Genomic DNA, 26,017 nt, shown 5'->3' on the forward strand with positions numbered 1-26,017 from the left:
TATCCTACAGTACCTGCATGATTCTAACATGGTGATAAATGTGTTATTGAAGACCTTGCGGAAGGAGTCATAAATGGTAAATATTGAGTCATAAGTTTTTTCTTCATCCGTCGATCCTTTGAAAGACCCAGTTATTTATTTAACTATTTCATAAATGAATATCACTAGTCCTAGATTCAAAAGAATGATATCGAATGCCTATCTTTACTTCCCGATTGTCATGATTTTATTTTATAGACAAATCTATCATTTCTATCCGTCGGTCACACACACGAGGATGTTGATTGAAAGTTTTCAGTAATCGCAGGAACTTTAGGAAAGGAGGAAACTTTGGTCTATTTTTGAATGGTCTTTCTGATATTAAGGTGTGGCTTGAGACCCATATCAGAAATATATCTGGACATTCGAAGATACAAAATTTTTGCTTCCGCAAAACAGAGGATGGCTGCAGTTAGTTTTATAGGAAGTTAAATTCGGGCACATGGCATGTATTGAAAGGTGGATTATTGAATCCAATACCTGTCGGGTGACCAGAAATTTTGATTCAACATTATGACGACTTTTTGTCAAGCAAATATATCAGTAATTTAAACAAATGGAAAGATTTTTTGGATGATGATACGGAGAACTAGTGGAAAAGATACATTGACACCATAAAAAGACTACAACATGACAAGAAATTTTTGGAGAACCATTCAATGGCAGGCGCATGCTGGTTTATGCCTCGTTTAAAAAAATATCAGTTGTCAGATCTTATTGATGCAGAGCCAGAAAATCCTGCTAACCTGCTTCAACAAGTTGCAGGAACAGATAATCCAGTGGTATGTCCATTTCTGTTTTTGAATTATTTTTGTTGAAGTTTCAGTGAGATACCGCTTTAGCAAAAAGCTGCTTTAATGAGAGGACTATTGGCTCATCTTATCTTTTCTTTACAGATAACTGTTTGATTTCATTGAATGTGATGAAAAGTGATTAGAATACATAGTTTTTAGTAGTGGAAAATAAGCATCTGACAGCAAAGAAAACAAATTATAGCCTAGGAATGAAGTCTCCTGTAACTATTTTGAAATGACCTGTAAAATAACACAGACACCCTGTCTCCATAGTTAAAACAGTAAAAAAAATTATGTAAAATCGAGTCAGTCATAATAGAATTTCAAAGGACACAGTCCAACGTTATGGAAAGAAAAATAAAGTAGCGAAATATCGGTAAAGAAAGTTTTAAGTATTCTATAATGGATCTACGGATAGAACAATTTCCACAAAATTGGTAGCAGAGCGTAGTTATTAAAAAGTTGTCTAATAGAGCAGATTAGAGAACAGAACAGTTTATCGAATCGTTCGGATTAAAGATTATAATTTTCAAATCGGAATATCAAATAAAGCGTTTATAGACAGAAAGGTGACATTATCATCGAAGAATGAGCAGGATTAATAGCAAAGTAATGTTGGATTACTCATATTAAAATCGTAAGTAGCCTAGAAATCGAATTGACAAATCGACATGGATGTGACTGAGCAGACTAATACTGAACCCATAGTTTCAATAATGGTATTAAAAAGAGTCAAACAGACTGAAAAATCGAAATTGACCAGACTTTCCAATAAATTAACGCGAGAATTGAGATCTTAGAAACCCATAACTGATGTCATATTGAAGACCCTTGACGAAATAGAAGATCAAAAGAAAAAAACGATGAGTGTATCAACAAATTAATAGATGCGATATCAGATCACGAAAGAAATAGTAAATATGAGACTGATAAAGGATTGCTCTCTCTTCCGGTTGAATTATCACATAATTCAACGTGTTTGCTACCTTTTCTCACACACTGAGGATTATCGGCTTCCATCGAGTAAATATGCCTTTGGATTCAACAGATAACAACTGATGAAAATCATATAATGATGAATAAGGGCGAAGCACATGAGAATAAAATGACCACATAGAACGACGCTTTAAAACGAGTCCAATTACCATATTTCTACAGTGAGGAGAGAGAGACAGACACTGATTAGAATCGATGAATGCTCAGTATGAAACCAATAACCCAGGTTGCACATAACTTTTTCACAACGTTAGCCTGAAGTTGTAGAATAAACGTTAGCAGCAAAACGCTTTATCAACGTTACCTATTATAGGAATTAAAACATTTATGAATTCAGTGATTTAAGAGAAATTTATATCGTCAATTATTTCTTCTAATTACTGAATTGGAAAATTGTAGTAAAATATTGAAATGTTATCCTGAAAAAAAGGGATTCGAAACGCATCATCGTGAATTGTACTTTTAATAGCAACGTATACTGAGTAGTGCGAAATAGTGTTGACCGCGCATCTCATCAGCGTTATTACAAAAGCGAGTTCAAGATCCTATTGTGATGAACTTCATATTCTTTTGAGGTATTGTGTGTTCATTCACGTATTGTTATTAACTGGGCCTTACGGTAATGTCTAGGCTCATAACCGACTGACCACCCGCGCAATTCAATTCAATTTCTACTTAAAGGGGAACTGCAGTCCAAATTATTTTTCACTTACTTATTAAGTACGTATATCAAATAAAAAATACAAGCTAAAAAAAAATTTCTTTTAATTGGCGTTTTTGAAAAAAAGAGACTTTTGTTAAAGTAGTGGGTGCCGCCATCTTCCGGCTAGCAGACGCCTGTAGGCAGTTCTCGCTTGAATCGAGTGCGTGAAAACGCGAGATTGTGACGTCACTGCGGCCCATCTCGCCGCACTGTTTTATTTGTTTTACGTGTGCGAGTTCATTCAGTCTATCAAAATAGCGTTATTTAACGTTATCAAAGTGCGATATTTTCATCAGGATGCCGCACTGTAAGGCATTTGGTTGCTCTGAGCACAGTGGACGCCAGAAAAATGGAGAGGACGCCGCCGCTAAAGTAAAATTGTGGCCAAAAGATGGGTGATCAACATAGGGACTGACGTTGGCTCGCTTGAAAAGTTTCTCGACGACGTTCAGAATGATCGAAGGGGACATAAATACAGACTTTGCAGCAATCATTTTACATCCGAGATGTTTCAACGTGATATTAAGGCAGAATTACGAAGTGAGTAGAGTAGTAGACAACGGCTTCTTTATTATCTGCGGTTAATGGTAAGAGGAAAAAAATTAATGTGAGTAATGTAAGTTGGATTCTTTATAAAAGTCTATCTGTCTCGCATTGAGGCCTAATACAAAGGTTCTTTTTGTCTTACACATGCCGTTTTCATATTATAGCAATCAAGTTTAGTTCGTACTGCCTCATCTGAAGAAAGCTATATGCAAGATAATTTGTCTGAACTGGTAAGTAGGCCTAATATTTGACTTTATTTGATATTCTATTTTAGACTAAGTTATATTCTGTGTCACAAAATCTGGATCAGAGTTCTAATATAGGGTAGTAGGGTCGTTGGGATGGCTTTAGTTCTAATATAGGGTAGTTGGGATGGCTTTCAGAAAAATCACCAGTGTGGCCACTCTGTGTTGAGCCGAGAATTAGAAACAAAAAAAGAAATGGATCAGAAAGGATTCTGAGGCCCATAAGGCTCTCTGTAAAATTGTCTTCGACATCTCACATCTCACTCAGTTTTGCCAGTTTTAGTCTCGAAGTATTCCACGGTTCTGTGTTAACCGAAAAAAACCAACTGAATACGCCTGATGATGGATCGGGATTTAGTCCCTGCCAGGCTTCTTCGTTAACATCGTCATCGGTCTCTGGCGCATCATTCAAACTTTCATCGGTCCCGTTCCCCACTTCTACGGCTAAAACTGCTTCGTGCTCATGTTGTGATAGTTCTGGTTCAAACATATAACCACGCGCATCCATTCTGACAAAGATGACAATGTGCGATTGTGACTAAAATGTTGCCTATTGTACTATAGAGGTATCGAATATAAAGGCCTGACCCGGCTCTGCTCCGTAGAAGAATAAACCAAAATCAATAAATCCGCAAACACAAAAAATGAACAAAACAGGCCAATTTGACAGGGATTATTTATTGCCAGTTAAGAATTTAGCCATCGTCAAGTTGACTACTGAATAAATATTACAAAATTCGCAATCAAATAAACTGAAATTGAAATTGAATTGAATAGAGAGAGTTGGGCCGCACTGACGTCACCGGATGTTTACAGACTTCTTCTGGCTGTACTTATCATGGCGCTGCGCACGGTAGCAAAATTTTACGATTTTCAAGAGTTTGGCCTGCGATTTATCATATTTGTGGATGAGTAACGGGATTTTGGTTACGGGATTTCAATACAAGTATATTAAAGGTATCTTTTGACCGATTTTGTAAAATGTACTGCAGTTCCCCTTTAAGATGTACTGGACATTTTACTTCCAACTTGAAAGAGGTTGCAAAAAAATTAAATATTGATAATTCTTCAAAAAGAACCTAATCAACCAGGTCATTGGTGACAAAGATACCCTGGTTTGATTGACTGTACAATTAACGAATGTGATTTAAAACTTCAGGTGTTGTAACCGTTACAACAGTTTATCAAAGCCAGATGGCTATAGTGCGTGTGGACCTGGTTGCCACCGAGATCCCTAGTGAACTCGCGTATCATAATCGTTGATATGTGTATAATTTTGTTTTTAACTAGTTTAAGACTGTGCCTGTTCTCTCGTTTGAATATTTTTGTCCTTTTTATAGTAACATTTTGACAGTTTGTAACATTCTCAACAGATTATAATCATAATTAGTTTCCAGCCTGATTTTGTATAAAAGCCGTAACAAATATCCTGTAAAACCAGTTCATCTATGCAAGCCTGACTGTACACGTCTCTCCGCTAAATGAATCGCTATAGTCTGAAGAAAAGTCTGAAAGTTAGTCATTTCATAACAAAAGGAACGGGACGACGACTTTGCCTAGCTTTGCTGCTTCAAGGGACGACGACTCTGTGTTGCTGCTTCAACCAGGGAACGTGACTCTGGTCGACCTGCTAATTTTGCCTCTGCCCGGTGACCCGCCTGGCTTTGCTTCAACCTTGACGACCCGCCTGGCTTCTGCTTCAGCCCGGCCTTTGCTTTGCCTCTGTCCGAGAACATATACAGTCCTCCTCGCTCGCTTCCTCACTCCCCATCGACTGTCGGTGGAGTGAGCCCGAAACCCCGTGGTGTTGGCCCGAGAACTCTCCCAACATCAGGAATTGATTGATACTTGGACAAATAGTAATGTTAAACCATTTATTGAATATGTAAAAAAGCAAGCCCCTATGCTGAAATCCTGCATGATATCTGATGTGAAAGTGAACGGTGGAATGGACTATCCTCCATCAAAATTTTATACTAATATGTCGGAAAGCACTAAAGCCTGGCGCACACGGGCGACAGTTTCGAGCAATTCTCGAGCAACTGCCCGAGTTGCTCGGCGTCGAACGAAAAAAATGGCTCGTCTGCGGCAAGGGGCGACAGCGATATCTCGTTGTCGAAAGGAATTGCTCCGTGTCGCCCAATATCAAACATGTTTGATATTGGGCGACGGAAAATTGCTTGTCGCCCAGAAATTGCTCGGCGATCGCTCGGGAGTTGCCCATGTGCGGTAGCTGGAGACGCCAAGCAACGAGCACCTCATCAACCTAGCCAATGACTAAACGAATAATTATCATGTGATGCTTCCAAATACGGCATCACCCGGGTTAGTAGCGTGGCCATCTTGACAAGTTACATGATAAAAACGTTTGGCGCGAAAGATAATCGCCTCTACGTCGCCAGTGGTCACATACGGTTGCTCAAAAATCGGTCGCAGCAACCGGCGACTGAAAATTGCCTCGTGTGCGCCAGGGTTTATGCAAAGCTCAGAAGGTGGGTCCAGGGAAGAGAAACAGGAGTGGCTGCATTTGTAAAATCACGAGAAGAATTTGAAAATGTCTTAAATTGTCCCAATTTCTTTAAAATGAATCCGAATGGAAGACTTAGATTTTTAAACGATGCGAATTCGAAGTCAATGCACGAGTTATATGCTTTGAGCCAAAATAACCAAACATTGACTTTCAGTCACGGCCTGTCAGTGGATGCTCTTGCAGCTAGGGATTTGTATTGTACAAAAATCCACGAGGCAACCCTTAGGGGTATTTGGAACAAAGCATCGAAACTTTTATATTCTAGTCAAACATATATAGCCAATTCTCCTTCTCTGGATTCAAGTATACTTAGATTTAGCGTAATTAGTGAAAGTTCACATGTAAATCACCTGGTGTCGTATAACTTGAAAAATAACCAATGTTCATGTACTTGCAAACAATATAAATTGTATAGTTTGTGCTCGCACAGTATTAAATTTGTGTGTTTTAAAGGTTTTTCAAGTAACTTGATGTTGAGATCCATAAGTAAGTAAAGATTTAAATCGTGGTGGTGTTTTATTATGGGGCTATGGCTTATATTTTGGTTGTAGGTTATTTTCACCTTGCACTTTCTCTCTATTTCCTATTCAACTACGGTACGTATTATTTGGGACTTGAATACAGTTTATTGTTTCTGTATCAAAAAGATTCTTATACATTGTAAACTAGAGTACAATAATAATATCACAATATCTGTGATAAAAGGATTATCATAAGAGCATAATCCCACAATAGATAAATAAATACCTAAAAAGTTAATTATTAGATATTAAAAGTATTTCTTCAGTTTCTTTCTATTAGACTGGAGAAATGCAATATTTCTTATATTTTGAATGCCCTTTTTAGCTATCAATTCATTTATTGTTGGATTTTACTCTTACTTTTGTTGGATGGGCCTTTGTATGTACGATAATCTGAGCTTTGCTTGGTTCCTTCCAAGTCCAGATTTGTCATTCTTTTTGACTCGAAGTCCTTCCAAATTTTAATTTTATGTATTTTCGCACGCAAGTTTAAAAAAAAAAATATTTTAGGAGGTTGTTATACGCCCTATAATAAGTGTGTATACCAAATATCATCAAAATCCATCAAGATCTTGGGCCCAGGTCTGTGGGGGTCAAACATGTATACATGTAGTAACTTCAGTAAGACTTATCAGTGTGAATCCAGTCATTCATTCATTGAGCATGTCTCTACTGCAATCTTTAAGAAAATCCCAGTGCCTACAGTGCCAGGTCCCAGTGAAAATGATGGATCTAATAGCCAAAGAATAGAATCATTTACTGCTACACTAAGTGCAGCGACACAAGAACTTGATACGGATATTAGTGTGCCAAATCAGCCTCACGATTTCGATTATCCATACAGACAATATGGACAAAAAAGGGTTGTGAAAAGAAGGTTCAACGTTGCTTGGTATAAAGACTATCCATGGCTACATTATATCGAGGTGCGGGATGTGGTACTCTGCTACATACGCAGGCGTGCGAAGATTGAAAATAAACTTTCCAATGAAAAAATTGACATGGCCTTTATTGAAAAAGGATACTGTAATTGGAAGGAGGCAACGGATGTGTTGAACAAACATCAACAATCGAATTGTCACCAGGAAGCCATGGAAAGAGTGACCACTCTACCAAAATCCACGATAGATGTTGGTTAGATGCTCAGCCAGACTCACTCCAAGGAGAAAATTAAAAATCGTAGGATAATCACAAAGATATTTGAAAATGTGCGATTTTTGTCTAGTGATAGTTGACTAGGGTTAATCAAATAATGATATAAATATTAATAATGTCTGGGAAACAAATAACAAATAAAAATAATGATTTAATGTGAAGAGTTGGTTTTAACGAAGAAAAAAAGAAATGTAAATAGCTTAGTCTAAGGGAATAATTCAGAAAACATGATTCAGAAAATTGGTATATAGTGTTGGTGGTTGGAAATATATTTCTAGTTGGAGAGTGGTTGATGGAGGTTGCAGATTCTGTAGAAACCATACTAAATTTGGTAGGGAGAGATCACGTGGTTGAAACTTGGTAGAGGAAGAGAGTAGTTAGGTTGGGAAACGAGAAGAGAGAAGGGAGTTCGAATTTTGGCAGCCACCAGTACAATTGTTAGTAGATCCCATGAGATTACCTAGTTGTTAGCTTATTTTTTGGAGAAGTTCATCTTCAGAGGCAATCGATCACTAGGCAAGGTTTAGCGCTTATAGGCCACAATGAGGAAAATGGACATTTGCTGCAATTGCTCAAATTGCACGTCAGTAATGACCAATCCATCATGAAATGGCTCGAAAAAAAGACAAATAAATACACTAGCCACGATATTCAAAGTGAGATTTTGCACATTCTGGCTATGGATATTGTGCGAAGAACCACCGAGTCTGTAAAAAAATCGCAATTCTTCACAGTTATGATCGATGAAGCCGCAGACACCGCCAATCGGGAGCAAGTTACATTTTTTGTTCGTTGGGTTGATGCTGACTTCAGAATTAATGAAGACGTCATTGGATTTTACGAATTTGGTGACATATCATCAAATACCCTCACTGCCGTTGTTGTTGACGTTCTTCAGCGCATGAATGTAACTATTACGAAACATCGCGGGCAATGTTATGATGGTGCCAGTAACATGCGAGGAAAGAAAAGTGGCCTTGCTGCTCAGATTTTAGCCCTTGAACCGAGGGCACTGTTTAATCATTGTTATGGACATTCGTTGAACCTGGCAGTGAACGATGCAATCAAGGAGGTACAAAACAACAAAGGATGCCCTAGGCATCACTCACGAAATTTGCAAATTGGTTAAACATTCACCACGCAGAGAAGGCATATTCAATCAGTTAAAGCAGGAAATTGAATCAGATTCGGCTGGTTTACGAGTGCTCTGTCCTACCAGATGGACAGTACGTGCTGGATCGCTTGGTAGTGTACGCGATAATTATGATGTCCTACAACAACTGTGGGAAGCGACATATGTTAAGGAAACTGATGTCAAGGGTAATTGGGGTTCATGCGCAAATGAGGCGCAACTTTCGATTATTGTTGGGGAGTTTCGTTAGGTCGTCTGATCTTGAAACATGCCGACCTGAGTAAAAGTCTCCAAAACCCAGAATTGACAGCATCAGCTGGACAGGAATTAGCCAAATTAACAGTTAAAACGCTCGAGAAAATGCGAAACGATCGTGACTTTGATTTATTCTATGACAAAGTGTTAGGTGAAACACCTTCTCGTGACGTTGGTGATCCACAGTTACCAAGAAAAAGCAGGGCACCCGCACGCTATGAAGATGGTCTAGCTGTTCCGGAATTCCCAACCACTCCTCGTGATCTGTACCGAAGACAATATTACGATGTCACTGACCGGGTCACTGCTGCCATAAAAGGTAGATTCGACCAGGATGGTTATCATCAGTACAGTCATCTGCAAGACCTGCTGATAGCCACATGTAATCAGAGAGATTATAAAGTTCATTTATCTGCTGTAACTGATTTTTACACGTCCGACTTTGATAAGGATCTCCTCGAAACACAGCTTAGTACCCTAGCAGTGAAATTTGAACATGTTGTATCAGTAGTACTCGGAGAAATTATAGGTCACTTAGAGAAGTTGCAAAAATGTGAACGTGCATTCTTCTCAGAAATATGTACTGTAATTAACTTAATAAAAGTACTGCCAGCTACCAATGCGACATCAAAAAGGTCATTCCCTGCGTTGAGAAGGTTGAAAAATTATTTGAGGTCTACTACAACTCAAATGAGATTAAATGACATCATGGTCATGCATGTCCACAAGGATATTGCAGATACAATCAACATAATCAATTGTGTGAATCAATTTGTTGGCCAGTCCGAACATCGACTCAGCGTGTTTGGGAGGAATTAAATGCAAGAAAGTAGATAAGACACTTTCCGGTCCCAGTTACTGGTCTCGTAAATATGTTTAGTTTATAATGATATTGCAATTAAAAGCAGGAATAGGATGTATATATTTATGTAAAATCATTCGTACCGGTACGTACAGTTCGAAATCAATCAGAGAAATTGTTTAAGTTTTGACGAATGGAATACAATTATTTGAAGGCTGCAATACACGACGAGGTAGGCTTCTATTTTAAGATATTGCTCTCACTAACACGCAATAATTTGTGTGGGTATGATCCTCCAGAAGCCCCCAGAAGCCATGAAAATGCATACCCCCAGACCCCCCTCTATATTGCGCGCCTTCGGCGCGCTTATCAAACGGCTTCGCCGTCGATGCGTATGGTTTTTCTTTATTTCTTAGTCGGTCCATATATTTTATGCTTCCGCTGCCCCTGCTCAACTCTCTACAGAAGTTTGATTGTGCAAGATGCAAAAAATAAAGGATGCCATGAGCTCATAATTTTAAGATTGCACTATATCACCAATGGTTATAATTGCACACTATCAAGAACTGATTGGGCAGCGAAGAAAAGTTGACTGATTTTATGTTGGGGGCAGAAACTGCTGCGGCCCTAATAAAAACTGCTGAAGTGACAATCAGTGATAGTCTTCTGGTACCAATGATTATGACAGGTTTGCCAGCAGATTATAAACCATTTATAACCATCTCAGAAGGACAAATTGTCATTTAGCGATTTTAAAATATCATTAAAAAACATCGAAAAAAGTGTTATAACAGAACAATACAATTACGAGAGAAAAAATTACGAGAGAAATGATAAATTGCACGTCGATTCCTCCACTACGCATGTAGTAAACAACATATCGAAGTTTGTTTGTTTTGATTATGGTTTCATCCCGCAGGACATTACTTAAGAGATGGCAGATGGAACACAAACCAGCAACGTGGCATCGCCAAAATCTGCCTAGGTTTTTGCAGGAAGTTATTGTACAGAATGCGCTGTAGGTTCTGTCGTTTGATCAAAACATTCATTCAGAGCAAGTGGCTACAGAGAAAGGCGTTAATGTGTTTTTTCAGCGTGACTTAGGCGCGCTTATTATTTGATTGCATAATTAGAATAATACCGTGACCTCGATTATTGGCTTTTGAGAGGTTTCTGGCCGATGATTGACTGTATGGAACTGTGAAGAAGTTGAGAGCTGATAGAAGTGGAGAATTCATATGAAAGGATTTCATGACATTATTGATAAATAACAAATGAGTTTGAACAAGAACCATAATTCTAAATATGGACTTTCCTCAATTTACATGACCGAGCATGTTTTATCCATAATATCCATAACTGCTAGAGTCTAAGCATTTATGATTCACAAAGATGAAAGAACTAGGTGTATTGAGTTGGTTTCTGTGTATAGAATTCAATGTAAATAATGACTGTATTCAGCTTAGTCGGAAACAGTACTTACTTAAAGTGTTAGAGAGGTTTTGCACGAGTGAATGCAAACCTATGTCCACCCTATCCGACCTGAAACTAGAATTTTATCCTGAATCTGAGCCATGTGATCAAAAGCTGTATAGACAAGCTGTTGGAAATCTCATCTACTTAACAAGGGACATGTCTGGTAACCTGGAATGCATAATCTTGTTAGACATAAGTGCTACCAATAAGCAACAGCTACGAGGACACAGGAAAAATCAACTGGTGTGTTTACTGATTTACTGCGGATCGAAATGCCCACAGTGCAAACAACAGTGCAGTTCTAAGCCAAGCAGTTGTTTGCAGTGGCGTTGGAACCGTAGAGACTGCAGAGGCGAAAGCCACAGCAATAATTTACTGAATGGCATTTTTTTCATTCTATACTATGTTTTTGACGAAATTAAAGTAAATTTGCAGCGGCAATTTTTAAAACCTGCCAAAAATCGGCAATTGGCAGCCGCATTCAAAAATTGCATCCAACGCGCCTGTGTTGTGATAAATGTGATCAATCGTAAATTGATCAAATTAATAATCTAATGGGTACATGACTAATTTACGGCTGAGTAGAGAAACTTTTTTCGATCAGTCAGATCTCAGGTCGTCTTGTTTATACTAAAGTTTCAGCTGGTTAAGTCTATACAATTTTGGTGGCCTATGCCCTTAATTCTTACCCCATTCAAGGGACGTGAGCATGCTGACCAACCCTCCAAAAGGTTCAACTCCTATCGCGCTTCATGAATTTAATTTATTGAATAATGATAAGTGACTCCATGATTTGACAGTTTAACAATATGTTTCCATGCCTACATACCAAACTTCAGGTGGTAACATATTGTTTAACTTTAAAATCATATAAATAGAATTTCGAATATCATAGATAAATATAGCTGCACAGCAGCAATAACGGGTTTCGCCCTAACTGGTTCATATATCTCACTGGGAAGCGTCATCGAAATAATTCTACAGTCCATAACATATGACTTATTTCGCAACCTGGGTCAACAATATACTGGATATGTGGATCCAGCTACATAAAAGGGGTACCATGTTAAAAGTATCCATGTACCAAATCAGTGCTTCATCTAGCATTAAAAAAGGGCAGGGTGCTGATTTCAAATAGGGGCATTTTTACGCGTGATTCCATTGGAGCAAGGGCACATAATAACGCACACACGTCCGTTTTAGGGGCAACCTGCAATGTTCCCTATTGCATAGAATCGAGGTACCCCCTACTACAATTGAGGACTAGAAACTATGTTTCACTCTTGCCATGAGTGACACACTTGACCACAGTACATCCTTACACCTATGCCTGTCAATGAACAAAAATAATCAGATAGGGCTTTCAAAATTATTTGGAAAACCAGTTGCAGACAAAAAATGGCAGAAAAAAGCAATCTCAAAAAGCAAATGATACAGCGAAAAAAAGCCAGCAATAGTGTATAGGCCTACAAGAAATTGCATATTTTTAATCTTAGAAATATCAAATTAATTGATTTAAATTGATAGTGTTAGTGATTGGCGAGTGACTGTTGATAATTGGTAGGCAGCCAGCTTAAGAACACATTTTTGCTATTAGGCCACTCAAACTAAAAGTCTCTCTGTGAGTTCACCGAAAAAAGTTTTTCACCTTGTGTATATAGAATTTGTCTAATAGTCTAGATAAAAAGATCCAGAGCATCACGATGTGTTCAAAACGAAACAATCCATCGAATATACACTACCAGCTTTATAACGGCAGTCGCTAGAATGATTGGCAGTAGTTTGGAAGGCAGCCAATTTCTTGGAAACTAAAACTAGGCCACGCGTCTGATGCACGTTTTCACACGATGCACACTGACTGCAGTACATTTAAATATAACCACTGATCACATGAGCTACTATCGTTGATATCATACGAGATATTTCATAGCCGTCGCACGATTCTTACTTACAGTCTTACTTACAGTGCGAAAGCTTATTTTGAAAGCCCTGACTCATTACTCGTGACTCGAGGGCGGGCCTACGGCAAGTGATGAGGGCACAAGGGAGAGCATGGGACACATCTGAAGGGCACAAGGGCGGCTATTTTAGGGGGCGGGGCGGACCGCCCCTCCATTTTTGGCTAGATGAAGCACTGCAAATTGGCTGAACCGAAGATATGGTTGTTACTAAGTCCCTGGTGGAAGTTACCCGAACTAGTCTGTCGCACATGCTCTCCTTGCACGTTTTGATCCATGATTTTGTTAATACTAGGTTGATCTACCTTTATGCATCAATTTGTTCAGTGAGGAGTTTGCATTCAGAAATTAACAACGATTTTTAAGAAAGTTGTTTTTGTTTTCATTTATCAGTGACAAGTTTACATATTGCACATATGTTTGAACTATAACAACTTTGAAAACAAACTTAACTACGTATACACAATGAACATCAATCTACTTCAATCACAAAGAGGGAATTATAGGTAACAAAATTATAGCATTGTCGGGATTCGAATATGATGTGGTATCAACTGTGTCAACGTCTTTGAAGCGATTTAGGTAATGTTGAGTTCGTCTACCAAACGGAAGATGGTACAAAATGGTGGCGATAGATGAAACAGAAATGGGAAAAGACGGATCGGGACTTTACGCAATATACGCACATTCAAAATGGTCAAGCTGAGTTATATTTCTGACAGAATTGAAAATTATTTTTATAAGCTGTTAGTAGTCGAATCTGAGAGGAGTTACATTTTACGAAAAGTTTTTGGCTGGAAAGTGGAAAATTTATAATAATAATAATAACAATCAACAGAATTACAAGAGGGTTTCTGCGAACGCAGCAGAAACCCTGATAATATTGGTAAATACCAGAGAATCTTTCTATTCGAGGTGTCGAACGGATCAATGAAGTCCTTTTTAAACTGCATTTCATACGCAGACATACAGTTGCATATTTTTGCACTAACCTGTGAAGGCAGCAGGATCCTCTCCGCTTTGCCCTTGTACAAAATAACAAATATGTCCTGTTGTATGACAAGGTGTAAACAAACACTGTACATCCAGATTACCAATCTATTCAAGAAAAATTAAAGAGATAATTTACCGACCTTTTGGCTATGCGTTATACATGTATTAAATTATGCTATATTATATCGACAGACTGTTTTTATCATTGAAAGCATTGTGTTTGGTGTTGCAATGGATCAGCTTAGTAGTAATCCTACTACTTAAAATTCTAATATCGACGAACAGTGCAACTTGTCACTATCATATCATCATTATGTATTAATTGTTATTGCCAACAATAATGTATCAACATGTATAAACAGTTCAGATTAGCCAACCTAAATCGTTCATTGCTTGCTCGTACTAGGAAAAGGGCGATCAATTGTTGATTGTTGATTGCGGACAATTTCTAAATATCGATTTTATCGAAAACGATTACATTAACACTAGTGTCCAAAACTGAAATGCTACCCTCCAAAAAATACCTTAAAATTTGGAAAATCTGGCTTAGAACAGACCTTTATTTTATCATCATGTTTCACTTTTTCAGTCAGAGCACCAATACGATCATCTCCACCATAGACATCTACCTTACCAGGATGTAACTTAACAAGGTCTTCATTACCTCCAGCATGATCCCTGATAGAAAACAGTTGAAATTTCAGATTTCATTGAATTCCATTACATAGTTTCTTATAGTATCTAAAGATCAAATACTCCTCTAAAATTTTATTTTCTTCAACTATTTGAGCTTGGTTGACCAAAAAATTCTATTCAAATAATCAATGGACCAATCTCCCAGCTACCATGTGTATTTTAACATATTTTTTAACATATCAATTCACACCAGCAACCAGATATCTCATTAACCCTTCATGTGCCGAATTGCTTAAAAACAGTTATCTCCCAGTGCCAAATTAATTTGCATAACAAAAGCCACTGAAGATAAATTGTATTTAATCAGTCACAGCACAGATAGCATAAGAGATGGACGCTTATAGTCAATGACAGAGTGGTCCCCAAAATATGCAAAAATGTTTTTGACCCTTGACATGACCTTTTGTGGCCCTTGACCTCAAATTTGACCTCGCGACCAGAAAATGAGAAAAAATCATAGATATGTTAAGAATTTTCAGAATTAAGAACTTTATTTTTGAATATAACTGTATAAAACATGTAATACATGATAACTACAATATCTCAGCAACAAAAATTGTTTTTCATGATGAATCCAGGGAGAAACACATTAGTGATTGGAAGGTCAGAAGCAAACAGTTGGTAGCTAGGGGTCTGATCGGTAAGTGTGATCTGTGTGAAATTTTGGACAGTACTGACTACAAATTAGTAAAGTTAAATAGTTATATTGTGCCTAGAAACCCTAAGAACTGAAATAATATGCTGAAATTCATACACAATTTCTACATTGCCAAAATATTGAGTATGGCCATTTTTGCTTTCCACTGCTTTGTGTAAATCCTGCGCATTGGCGAAACCGCGTGGAGTGGGGCCAACATGTCTAGACCCCTATTTGTACACCACCTGGATATGGAATCTCTCGAAACAGTCAACGGCGCACATCGCCAACCCACATTGCTGACAGCAGTATTTAGTTTGTGTACTGTATCTGGCATAGGGTTACCACTTGATTTCCCCAGCCTTTTGCACAGGGACTTCAATAAAATTTCAATAAAATCCTTGTGGCTCCATCTTAGAATCTGGATGTATTGAAGTCTCTCTTAATCTTTGAAACAACCCCACTGATGTAGGTTTTGTAGTCACATATGATTTCAGGCTTTCTTGCTTGTGTGTAGCCAGAGGGTTCTTTTATCCCATATTTGAAAATTTTCGACATCATTCCCATGGATAGAGGAAATGACATTAACCTTTTTCATATCCATCCATACCACAGCTGACATTCCACCATGATACCACAAGATCAGCAGGTTTCTCTAACTGATGCGCAAGGAAACACGCATCAAGAAATATTTGAAAGAACTCTGTTTATACCAGCATTTAAACAGAATATCTTTTAGGTTCAAGCGGCAACCGGACAAGAAAGAAATTCTAAAAATGGGCTTGCTGACATGGTTGTACTGAAAGCTTGCTTGGCGGTTTTGTATTTCTGTAGTATAATTAACAGAACTTTGAACTGATTGCATACTTTTTAAAGAGCTAAGAGATCGGTGTTGTCGTACATCGTAACATGAAATGTTAAACACGTAGACTGGGAATTGGAATGGTTTTATTGTAGACGTGGACCAAGTTAGTGCAAGCTTTTGGATACTTGTTATTTGAACATTGTAGTGTCTTAACGGAATCTATCGTCATGTTGATAATTGCTAAATTACTTAACGGATTGTGTTGAAGTGATTTTTCATAGAAAAATTTACAGCTGAAAGAGTGAAGAGAGGCAAACACGAAAATAGATAGGAGCCACGATTTTTATTTTTTAAATAATTAAAGACAAGAGAAAGTTGCATCTCCTTTAAATGACAATCCACTACGATCATCCGATTAAGTATATTGTCACCATAGACTACCACCCCCTGGCTCTTGTAGAGACAGGGAACCAGTCTTCAATTCAATTCAGAATTTAATTTACAGAAAATAGGGTTTTAAATTTTAGATATTCAAACTGAAAAACATAAATGTTCATACAGAGATTTTTCAAATGGTCGCTAACGCAAGCCCCAATGAAAGTAAAAGAAAATTAAAATAATGTTTTAAAAACATGAAAATAAATGTTTTATTGTGAAATTTTAATTGTGTTAATAAAGAATGAATTGAATTGTCGGCAGCACTATGTCGCGCATGAATACCAATTTCAATACTGATCATGCACGCTCAACCAAGGTTGGTATGCGCTGCTGAAATAACAAAAACGATTTAACAAAATCATAAAACGACGACAACTGATATAGCCAATATACAAAAGGAACCTAGATTTTATTACTGCATTAAATGTGTGTAAATATCAGAGCTGAAGAAAGTTTCTTACGAAAGTTATCGACTCCACAAGCAAGTTATCAATCCGTGTGATAGCAATATGGGCTTGCAAGCATGCAAGCCCATAAAAACACGAAGTTTCAATCTCACACTAGAGATCATTGTCAGATGACGATCTCTAGTGTGAGATCCAAAAACTGTGCACCAGCATAAGGTTCAACCTTATACATTGTGATCTGGCAGAAACAATCAAAATAGTTGATGATAAAGGTTTTCAATACGCTTATCCTGTATGGATGATTATTCTAATGTGGATTCAGTATATCTTATTAAGAAAATGGATGCTTCACATACACTTAGAACCTTTTAAGCCGATATAGCCCCGTACAGGGAAGGTGAATGTAATTAAAATTGTAAATAGCGATAGTGTAGGAGAATTCATTTCCGATGAATTTGAATCCTTCCTCTGGTAGATAAACAGGTAATACATGAAAAGTCCGCACAACAATCACCTCACACAAAACAGTACGGCAGAGAGGCTATGGAGATCACTTTTTGAAATGGCGAGATGCCTCCTATCAGGCTTAGCGTATATCGACAAATCAACTGAAGACAACTAGTTGCTATCAAGGGATTACCCGGCGCAAATCGAAAATCTAGTTACAACCGGTCAGTTGCAGCAACTGCATGGCACATGCCGATCGTCGAGATCTACAGCGCACAAATCGACAGCAACTGAGATGCGCTATCTAAATGAATTTGAATTTAATTGAATATCAAATTATGCTTACTAAATCATTTCCCAGCTGGAATCCTGTGTATCATGATTGTGGATATGTAGGATTGTGGGGATGAAAAAAAATGAACGGTTTAGGTGCACCAATTGAATTCTATTGATAATGTCAACATTAAATTCAAAGCAAAACTAGGCTTACCCATTTCGCCTTAAATAACCCGCGCAATACACTCTCCCCCAGGAAGCCATTATCCTTCATATATCAGCTTTGATGCAGGGGCAAAATGAAACCTTGAAACTTTGCCAAAGGATGGCTACCCTGGCAGCAATTTTGGATGGCTGAAGATCTGCATTTTAGATAGGGCTTGACAGCTTACTGGCCCCTATCGAGACACTGAGTTAAGATATTCAAGATGGCTCCCCATATTTGATGGCCAAAAACCTAGGTTTTCAACAGCGATGGACAGCTCACCTGCCCCAATACTTACACGGAGTATCATAAAAGTCCACCAAGAATTGTAAGCTGTATCATGCAAACGAGGAAATTCAAGAGAGCTGCCCTAGTTGGAATATTTGAAGGCTAGTGACCTAATGACCGCCATTTCCAATGGGGCTGGATGCAAATCTCACCTGCCCCAATCCTCACACTGAACTTCATGAATATCCTTTCAGAGTTGGTGCTGGCTGTATTATACAAACAAGAAATTCCTTGTGGCCATATCTAATTACCGATGACCTACATCTGTGATATGGGCGCACATCTCTCCTGCCAAAACTCACTCACTAAATCTTATGAAAAACCATCAAGACTGCCCTGGTGGCCATATATGATGACCAATAACCTTTTACCACTAGGGTTGGACATCTCACCTGCCTCAATAACCCCAGGGAGGAAAGAAAATAAAAAATGGTTTGTTTACAAGGTGATCTAAAATTATCACTTTTTAAATTATTCAATGCCCCCTGGTAGCCACGCTCACATGGAATATCATTTGACCTGGAAACTTTGTGCAGGGGCTTATCATTCCACCAACTATATATCTGCACCACATCTACATTATCAAATCCGCTTCATTTATAAGTTTATCAGACATCATCTTTACCATGAATTAAGAAAACCAATATGGCTGCAAGTTGGCCATTTGGGATCCAACCACAAAATAAAAAATAGGTGCCAACTACATATCCAGGCAAAGATACGTGTTAAGTTACAAGAACAGAGAGCCAGTAGTTTAGGAGCACTCTGAACAAGATTGTGCCAAGAACGGATGAGGGACGATTAACAACCTGACACAAACATACCCCCTACACTTCGTTGTGGGGGGAATGATTAATTCCTTGGGCTCAACTACAATACTAATGTTATTGACATGTTACTTACCAATGGTGGTGAGTAGTAAGAACTGTTGTAAGTGCTACGTCCTCTTCTTTAACTGCACGCAGGATCTGAAATTGCAGTTAACATGAGATCTGCTTCATGAAATGTGGACACCTATTCTCCCCTCCCAAGGATTAAAATCTATTGATGGCTCATGACACTCCCATTGCATGAAACCCTAAAAGATTTGTGTACCATGGAAATATACGGTACAGTGACATGATGGCCTACGATGACATTCTAGAATCACGTTTCTATCTCATTGTAAGTAGGTCACTACAGAATGCCATGACATTTGGAGCACCCATCAGTGTGTTTGTGGTTCGGAAACCCCTCAGTATCCACAGCGTCCTTCATCTATATATAGCAGTGACTCGGCAATGATAGTATACACAGCACTCTCACACATCGGTAGGCGCGTTTCGTCAGCCTCATACATCGTCAATTAAGACAAACTAATTGACAAATCAGTGAATTAAAATCTCCTGATGACGGGCTTCGGCTTATTGGGCGAAGCATTAAGAAATCCATGTATTTTAGGCTAAAAAACTGCCCTCGGCTTATTGGCCAAGTCGGCTTAATCGCCAGAAAATACGGTAATTGGATTGTTTGTGGGTATCAGGATATAACAGTGATTAATCATTGTGGAAGTTTGATCTTGAATAAGATATACTGTGTTTACTTGAAGTATGGATTGCAAAAATTGTTGTAGTGATGAGGAGGCCTTGCACATCAGGAGATATATCCACTGGACACCCTACAGCTAATCCCACTGACGCTGCAGTGCCAAGCCCTTCGTTGCAACTTGAACCAACTAAAAGGGAATATGGTGCCCATTTCGCTGATTTGAACCAGAAATGGTCCACAATTGCAAAAATAAGGCCACTGGCCAACGATCTGAGACACCTCCAGAGTAGAGACGCAAAAAGACGACATATCATCTGACAATTCAGATGTGTCAGAAGATGGTTTACCATCAGACGATGGTGTTGATGACCTACTGGCACCCACTGCCTCAGACATGGCTGAGACAACTAGAAGCGGCAACATTTTAGAAGTCATCAAGCTAGACCTCAATAATGAGGAGGTAGGTAGGAGCCAAAATAGATGGGAAACTGGCAAATATTGCATCAAAAAGAATCAGCCAAGGCTTGTCTAGCAACAAGTTAAAGACGTATCTTGATGCCTTCATTAAGCGGGGTAACTGCAATGACCTTGTAGTGTCACAAGTTAACCCCAAGATCTAGCCTAAGATAGGGGCATCAGCGAAAAAACAAGAACCTGAAATTAAGCCACTCACAGAAAACCCTCATTTCAGGGTCAATTGCAGTGTTAAAGCTAACAAATATTGCTTTGAACTTCAGAGAAAACTCAGAGAAGATGATCAATGAGGATTATATTTTAGGGCATAGATGCCCTTGCTCTGCTGGGCCATGCCTATCGTGAGCTTTCTCTTTGAAGGAATCTGATAAACCCCGGCTAAAAGCCAAATACTGGGGCCTGTGCTCGGGCAATGTCCTGGTCACCTACCATCTTCTTGGTTGAGTAGACCAAACAGGACAATGACTGCAGGAACAATGTAACTGAGGTCAGGAAAAATGGCTTCACATATTCTAAGGGTTCAAAAAACTCAATTCAAAAATAGAGGTGGGACAGAAACCCCAGTCGACATGTCACACCGGTACAACAACAACTATCAGTACAATCAGTTCAGGCTAAAGTCCAATGGCTACAAAAATGGATCCACTTTCGGAACTTACAACTACGGAGGTGAGTTTATGTCTGGAATGAATCACTGGACAAAATCGATGACATCTCTACCGTTATAACTAATACATTTGAAAGGCTCAATTCAAGAACATATCTACTGCCTGAACGTCTACTTCTACTTAGTAGCCACTTGAGAACAATGAGCAATTAACGATATCGGCAACTTTTCCAGTAGTATACATTTAAAAACAGTCACTCTGAAATGGTATTCCTTTCAATTCGGTTGGTTTTCTATAGTGGCTGTTTCGAGGAGTCTACTATTGAAAAGTGACCAATTTAAAACATCTGGATTCGATCGTGCACACTTTCAGTAGAGGTGACTGTATAACTACCCACCCGTAAACAGTGACTTTGTGATAGTAACTCCTACCATAACAGCTACTCCCTAAACACATCATTTAACTATTAACTATTAAAGTTAACTATTGAAAAGTGACCATTTTGAGATCGCTTGCCAGATTCCCTGTTATAAATACACTGTAGAAACATATGCTTCAGAATTGCAGTGATAAGTGACAATATGACCATACTGAGAAACTATATTAAAAACTCTACTCACGCTATAGTTTGGGGTATAGTTCTATTTAGAGTGACTCAGTAAAGATCTGAAGATAACTGAAGATACTCTTTGAGGAATTGAAATATTATGAGCGATTCCCAACTCTAACCAATAAAAGTCGAGATTGGAGTTAAATTTGTTTACAAATTGTCAATAGTTATGTAGTTTTAAGATAAATCGAAATTTCCTTCTTTTTCATGCCGATATTATTTAATGAAGAATACAATTTGAACAAATGCAGCTACTTTCAAGCATAGGTCTGCATTTAAATTCTTAAATGCAGCTACTTTCAAGCATAGGTCTGCATTTAAATTCTTAAATTATAAGCGCAATCATAAATTCAGGCTAACCTCTCATTATTGAAATGGTAGTTTATTTTCAATGGGGGCTGCGATGTCTTTGCATCTTAAATTAAGATGTGCATTTCGGAGTGTTCGAATTTCCCTGAATTCTAATTTCGCTGAATCATGGATTATTTTTAAACAAAATATGCTATATCCATGTGGATTTTAAACATTCTAAAGAAATCATCTAAATTGAGCCCATATTTGATCGAATTTAATAGCAATCAGAAACTTTGTATGATATTCAAGATTTCATTTGGATTACGGTAACGGCCTTTGGTGATCGTGAAACCACAACGTTTCGACTTGACTAACAGCCATCATCAGGTGGAAAGTAGACATTCCTAATAAAAAGGGCTTTTAGTCATATTGCTGCCAGTCAACAGCCGAAACATTGTGGTTTAGATTATTCGTTTAGAAAATTATTTACTTTTTGGCTCTGAAGGGATATACAACTGTGTCGGTTTCCCTGTATATCTGCACCTTAAATCGGTACCTTCGTTGGTTCTAGCCCGCATTCACTTCCAAATTCAAGTATTGGTAACGTTATTCTTACTCTGAATGCACTTCTGTCATCAAATATGGGGCCACATATTAGTTTTTATTTTACGATTATTTGAGAAAAAGAGTTTAGTTGGAAAAAACTGATAATTAACTAAGCGATTCATTGGTTCATCAATTCAGCGAAGTTCAAACATCGTACATTTTGGCGTATTATTTTATTGGCACCTTGAAATAAAGTCTTATAGAGATATTGCGGTGCTAAGTTTATTATTATCAAGAGGTAATTACTTTTGGTTCGTAGTCTTTTGGTGGTCAATGCAGTTTGTTCATTCGTTCATCAATCACTGTCTAGTTAGCCAGTGTAATTGACCTGCTGACCGATAGCTGCTGCTGGGTTTTTGATAACGTATATAAACAATTTACTCAACAAAATAGGAGAGTATGTGAAACTAAAATTACAGCCTATTGCATTCCTTTCACATCTTAAGCCATGAGAAGTTTTCTCTATCAAATGAAATAGCTGATTTAAAAATTACTTGAACACCTCAAAAATGCACTTTTATACGCTAATCGTGTGATCTTTTATAAGGAGTAGGTAATTTCATTTCAACCAACCTGTATAACTATGACATAAGATTTTAATTAGGGTATCACTTCTAGCAAGTAATAAAAGGATTCAACAATCATTAACGAACGCGCAGAGAACAGCATGACAAATTGAACATCACATGGATAACTTTACTAGGGTCCAGGGACACCATGCCCACTAGGGAAATGGTTTCAGATGTTAAACAATCTAACAATTTCAATACTCAACGCCCCGTCCAATGACCTTGAAAAAATCAAATGACCTCGAAACTCACCACAATCATAGATCATGTCAGCAGCTACGATTTTGTAATGATTGTGGTAACAAAACATGCCTAGTTACCAATATGATATGGAAATACTAAGTTATTCTACTATTCAAGGCCCCCTGGTGATCATATGCGAAGCCCAATGACGTTGAAACTCACCATAATCGTAGAAAATGTTGTGAGCTACGACTTTGCGATTGATCATGGTAACAAAATATGCCTAGGTACAAAAATAATAAGGAAATTCTAAGTTATTCTACTATTCAACGCCCCCTAGTGACCACATAGAATAACTAATGTCCTTGAAACTCACCACAAGTGTTATGCTGTAAACTAGCCACTGATAGTTGACTGAACAGATAGTGTTTCATACAGCACATGCTGATCTTTCTAGTGCAGGTGTTTGTGGAAAACAAAGTTGGCTGGAGGCACAAAGTGATGAACCAAGTAGTTTAATTTTTGTGATGTACCTTCCATTTTAGCAGGCGAATTCTAGAGGGCATTTTTAAGGCAGAAAATTGTATTTTACAAGAAGAATTTCCACCACATCTAGGTAGTGCTTACGACCCCACTGTCGCCATTGTACTAGACTGGTTGCCAGTACCACTTATCACTAACAGGTTTGAACCCGGCGGGTCAGCAATATGAAAACTTCCAAACCTTTTTAACATACTTCTGCACCATTTTGGGGGTTGCATTCGGTCATTTCATGCGTTGAAATAATTATCATAGGTCCAAAAAATTTTGGGGTCCGGGCACCCCACCTAGATCCACCCCTGAACAAAGACTGGTGCCATAAGGTTGATTGTTCATTGTTTATGTCTTGTGTCAATGTCCCCCCCCCCCAATTTCTCAACAGATTTGCACTAATCTCAAGTGTGATATAAATGGTACCATGCCTGCAGAAATCTGCGGAAAATGTTCACCCCTGAACTTGGATCATGCTTAGGCCATTGATTTAGTAGAGCTTCTTAGGATGATGTAGAGTCAAAATTGTGTTCTTTAAATTCATTCTAGCTTAGCATCGATCAGCCGAATGTCAACTTGAGCGCATTTGACAGATTTCATGAGTTAACTGAAGGGTTTGATGGTACTTGCCGCCTAAACGCTGGATCCTATAGGCTGCACATTATGCAGCATTAACCAGGCCGGTTTTACAGACAGGTAATAACATTAAACTAGGGGTTAACTTAATTGAAGATGGGTTTACTCAATTGTAGATGAATTGAGTAAGCCCCTGGGTTAAAGTAAATATAAGTCTATACAATCAGGCCCAGGAGTTATATTTCAGCAAGATTAATCCCTACCGCAGCCATGATCAGAAACTTGGGAAGTGGTTTCCAATGCTCAACAATCTAACAATTTCAATATTCAACGCCCCTGGTGACCATATACAAATACCAATGACCTTGAAACTCACTACAATCATAGAACATGTCAGCAGCTACGATTTTGTAATTGATGTGATAACAAAATATGCCCTGTTACCAATTTAATATGGAAATACTAAGTAATTCTACTATTCAACGCCCCTGGTGACCATATTCAAAAAACAATAACCTTATCACTAACCACAATCATAGAACATGTCATAAACTACAACTTTGCAATTGATCATGGTAACAAAACATGCCTAGGTACCAATCTAATACGGAAATACTTAATTATTCTACTATTCAAGCCCCCTGGTGACCATATAGAATAACTAATGTCCTTAAAACTCACCACAATCATAGAGAATGTCATGAGCTACAACTTTGCAATCGATTGTGGTAACAAAATATGCTTAGGTATCAAAATAATGTGGAAAAACTTTTTCCCACCTACGAATGAGTACTGATGATACCAAGATGGCCGCCAATTGCGTCATAATTGGCCGATCAAAAATACCTGGCTCAGATATAAAACAGCCCTTTCCAAAGAATACCCTTCACAAATTGCAATGAGGAATGGCAAACCAGTAGGAAGCTACAGGACTCAGAATTTGGGCCAAAATTGACATTTTGGGGCACTAAAAAGGTCATAGGACGGCCATCTTGAGTCCGATCGACCCAATTTTTCTTATGGTGATGGGCCTTGGGGGATTCAAATATATACGAAAGATCATGGTAATTGATCTAAGCGTCTTCAAAATTTCCCTCAAAAAGTTCAACTAGAAAGAAACTTTTTAATAGGACGACGACAGAGAATAGAAATTAAAAGTGGAACTCAGGGTGAATAGGTTGGTTGCTAAGGCTTACACACTGTAGTGCTTTTCAAACACATTTGCAAGTCAGGTCCAAACGAAGTTCCACTGTTAGACAAAGAGTTGAACATATAATGCAAGTTTAAGGTATTACAGAGATTTAAGGCAAAACGGAGCAGTTAGCATCCCTGCAAGTTTGAAAACTAGATGGAAAAAGGTCCCGAGGCTCGAAATATTGTAAGCTCGATCAACAAAATCGTTGTCGGTATGGATTGATATTGCCTTACATACAATTAGAGGGGTTGAGGAATAAAGGTATCATTTTAGCCATCGGTGCATGTTTAATCAAAGTTATACTTACCATGACCACCAGATGAAGTCTGCTCTCGGCACAATTGCCAAGAACCCATGGCATAGGCCGATGACCAGTCCATGGGGTACAAGCTTCACATCCATGTGTTAACACAGTTGTTTTGAAGCTGTTCACAGACTGAACCTAAGGCCAACTGCTAGCTGTACCCTTAGGGCCTAGAGCTAGTATAACGATCGGCCAA

At 38.2% G+C, this 26,017-nt stretch overlaps 1 protein-coding gene across 3 annotated transcripts in view; it reads right to left on the reverse strand.

The window, feature by feature from the left end:
- Nucleotides 1-26,017, reverse strand: part of LOC141911911 (hydroxyacylglutathione hydrolase, mitochondrial-like) — a 68,041-nt gene that overhangs the window by 18,809 nt on the left and 23,215 nt on the right. For all 3 annotated transcript variants that reach the window (XM_074803012.1, XM_074803013.1, XM_074803011.1), the window contains 3 exons: nt 19,248-19,312; nt 14,703-14,823; nt 14,145-14,250 (listed from right to left, as the gene is read on the reverse strand). In XM_074803012.1, coding sequence (XP_074659113.1) covers nt 14,145-14,250; nt 14,703-14,823; nt 19,248-19,312 — 292 coding nt within the window. The remainder of the gene's footprint in view (nt 1-14,144; nt 14,251-14,702; nt 14,824-19,247; nt 19,313-26,017) is intronic.

This window comes from Tubulanus polymorphus, chromosome 10 (assembly GCF_964204645.1).
Source record: "Tubulanus polymorphus chromosome 10, tnTubPoly1.2, whole genome shotgun sequence".
Classification (NCBI taxonomy): domain Eukaryota; kingdom Metazoa; phylum Nemertea; class Palaeonemertea; order Tubulaniformes; family Tubulanidae; genus Tubulanus; species Tubulanus polymorphus.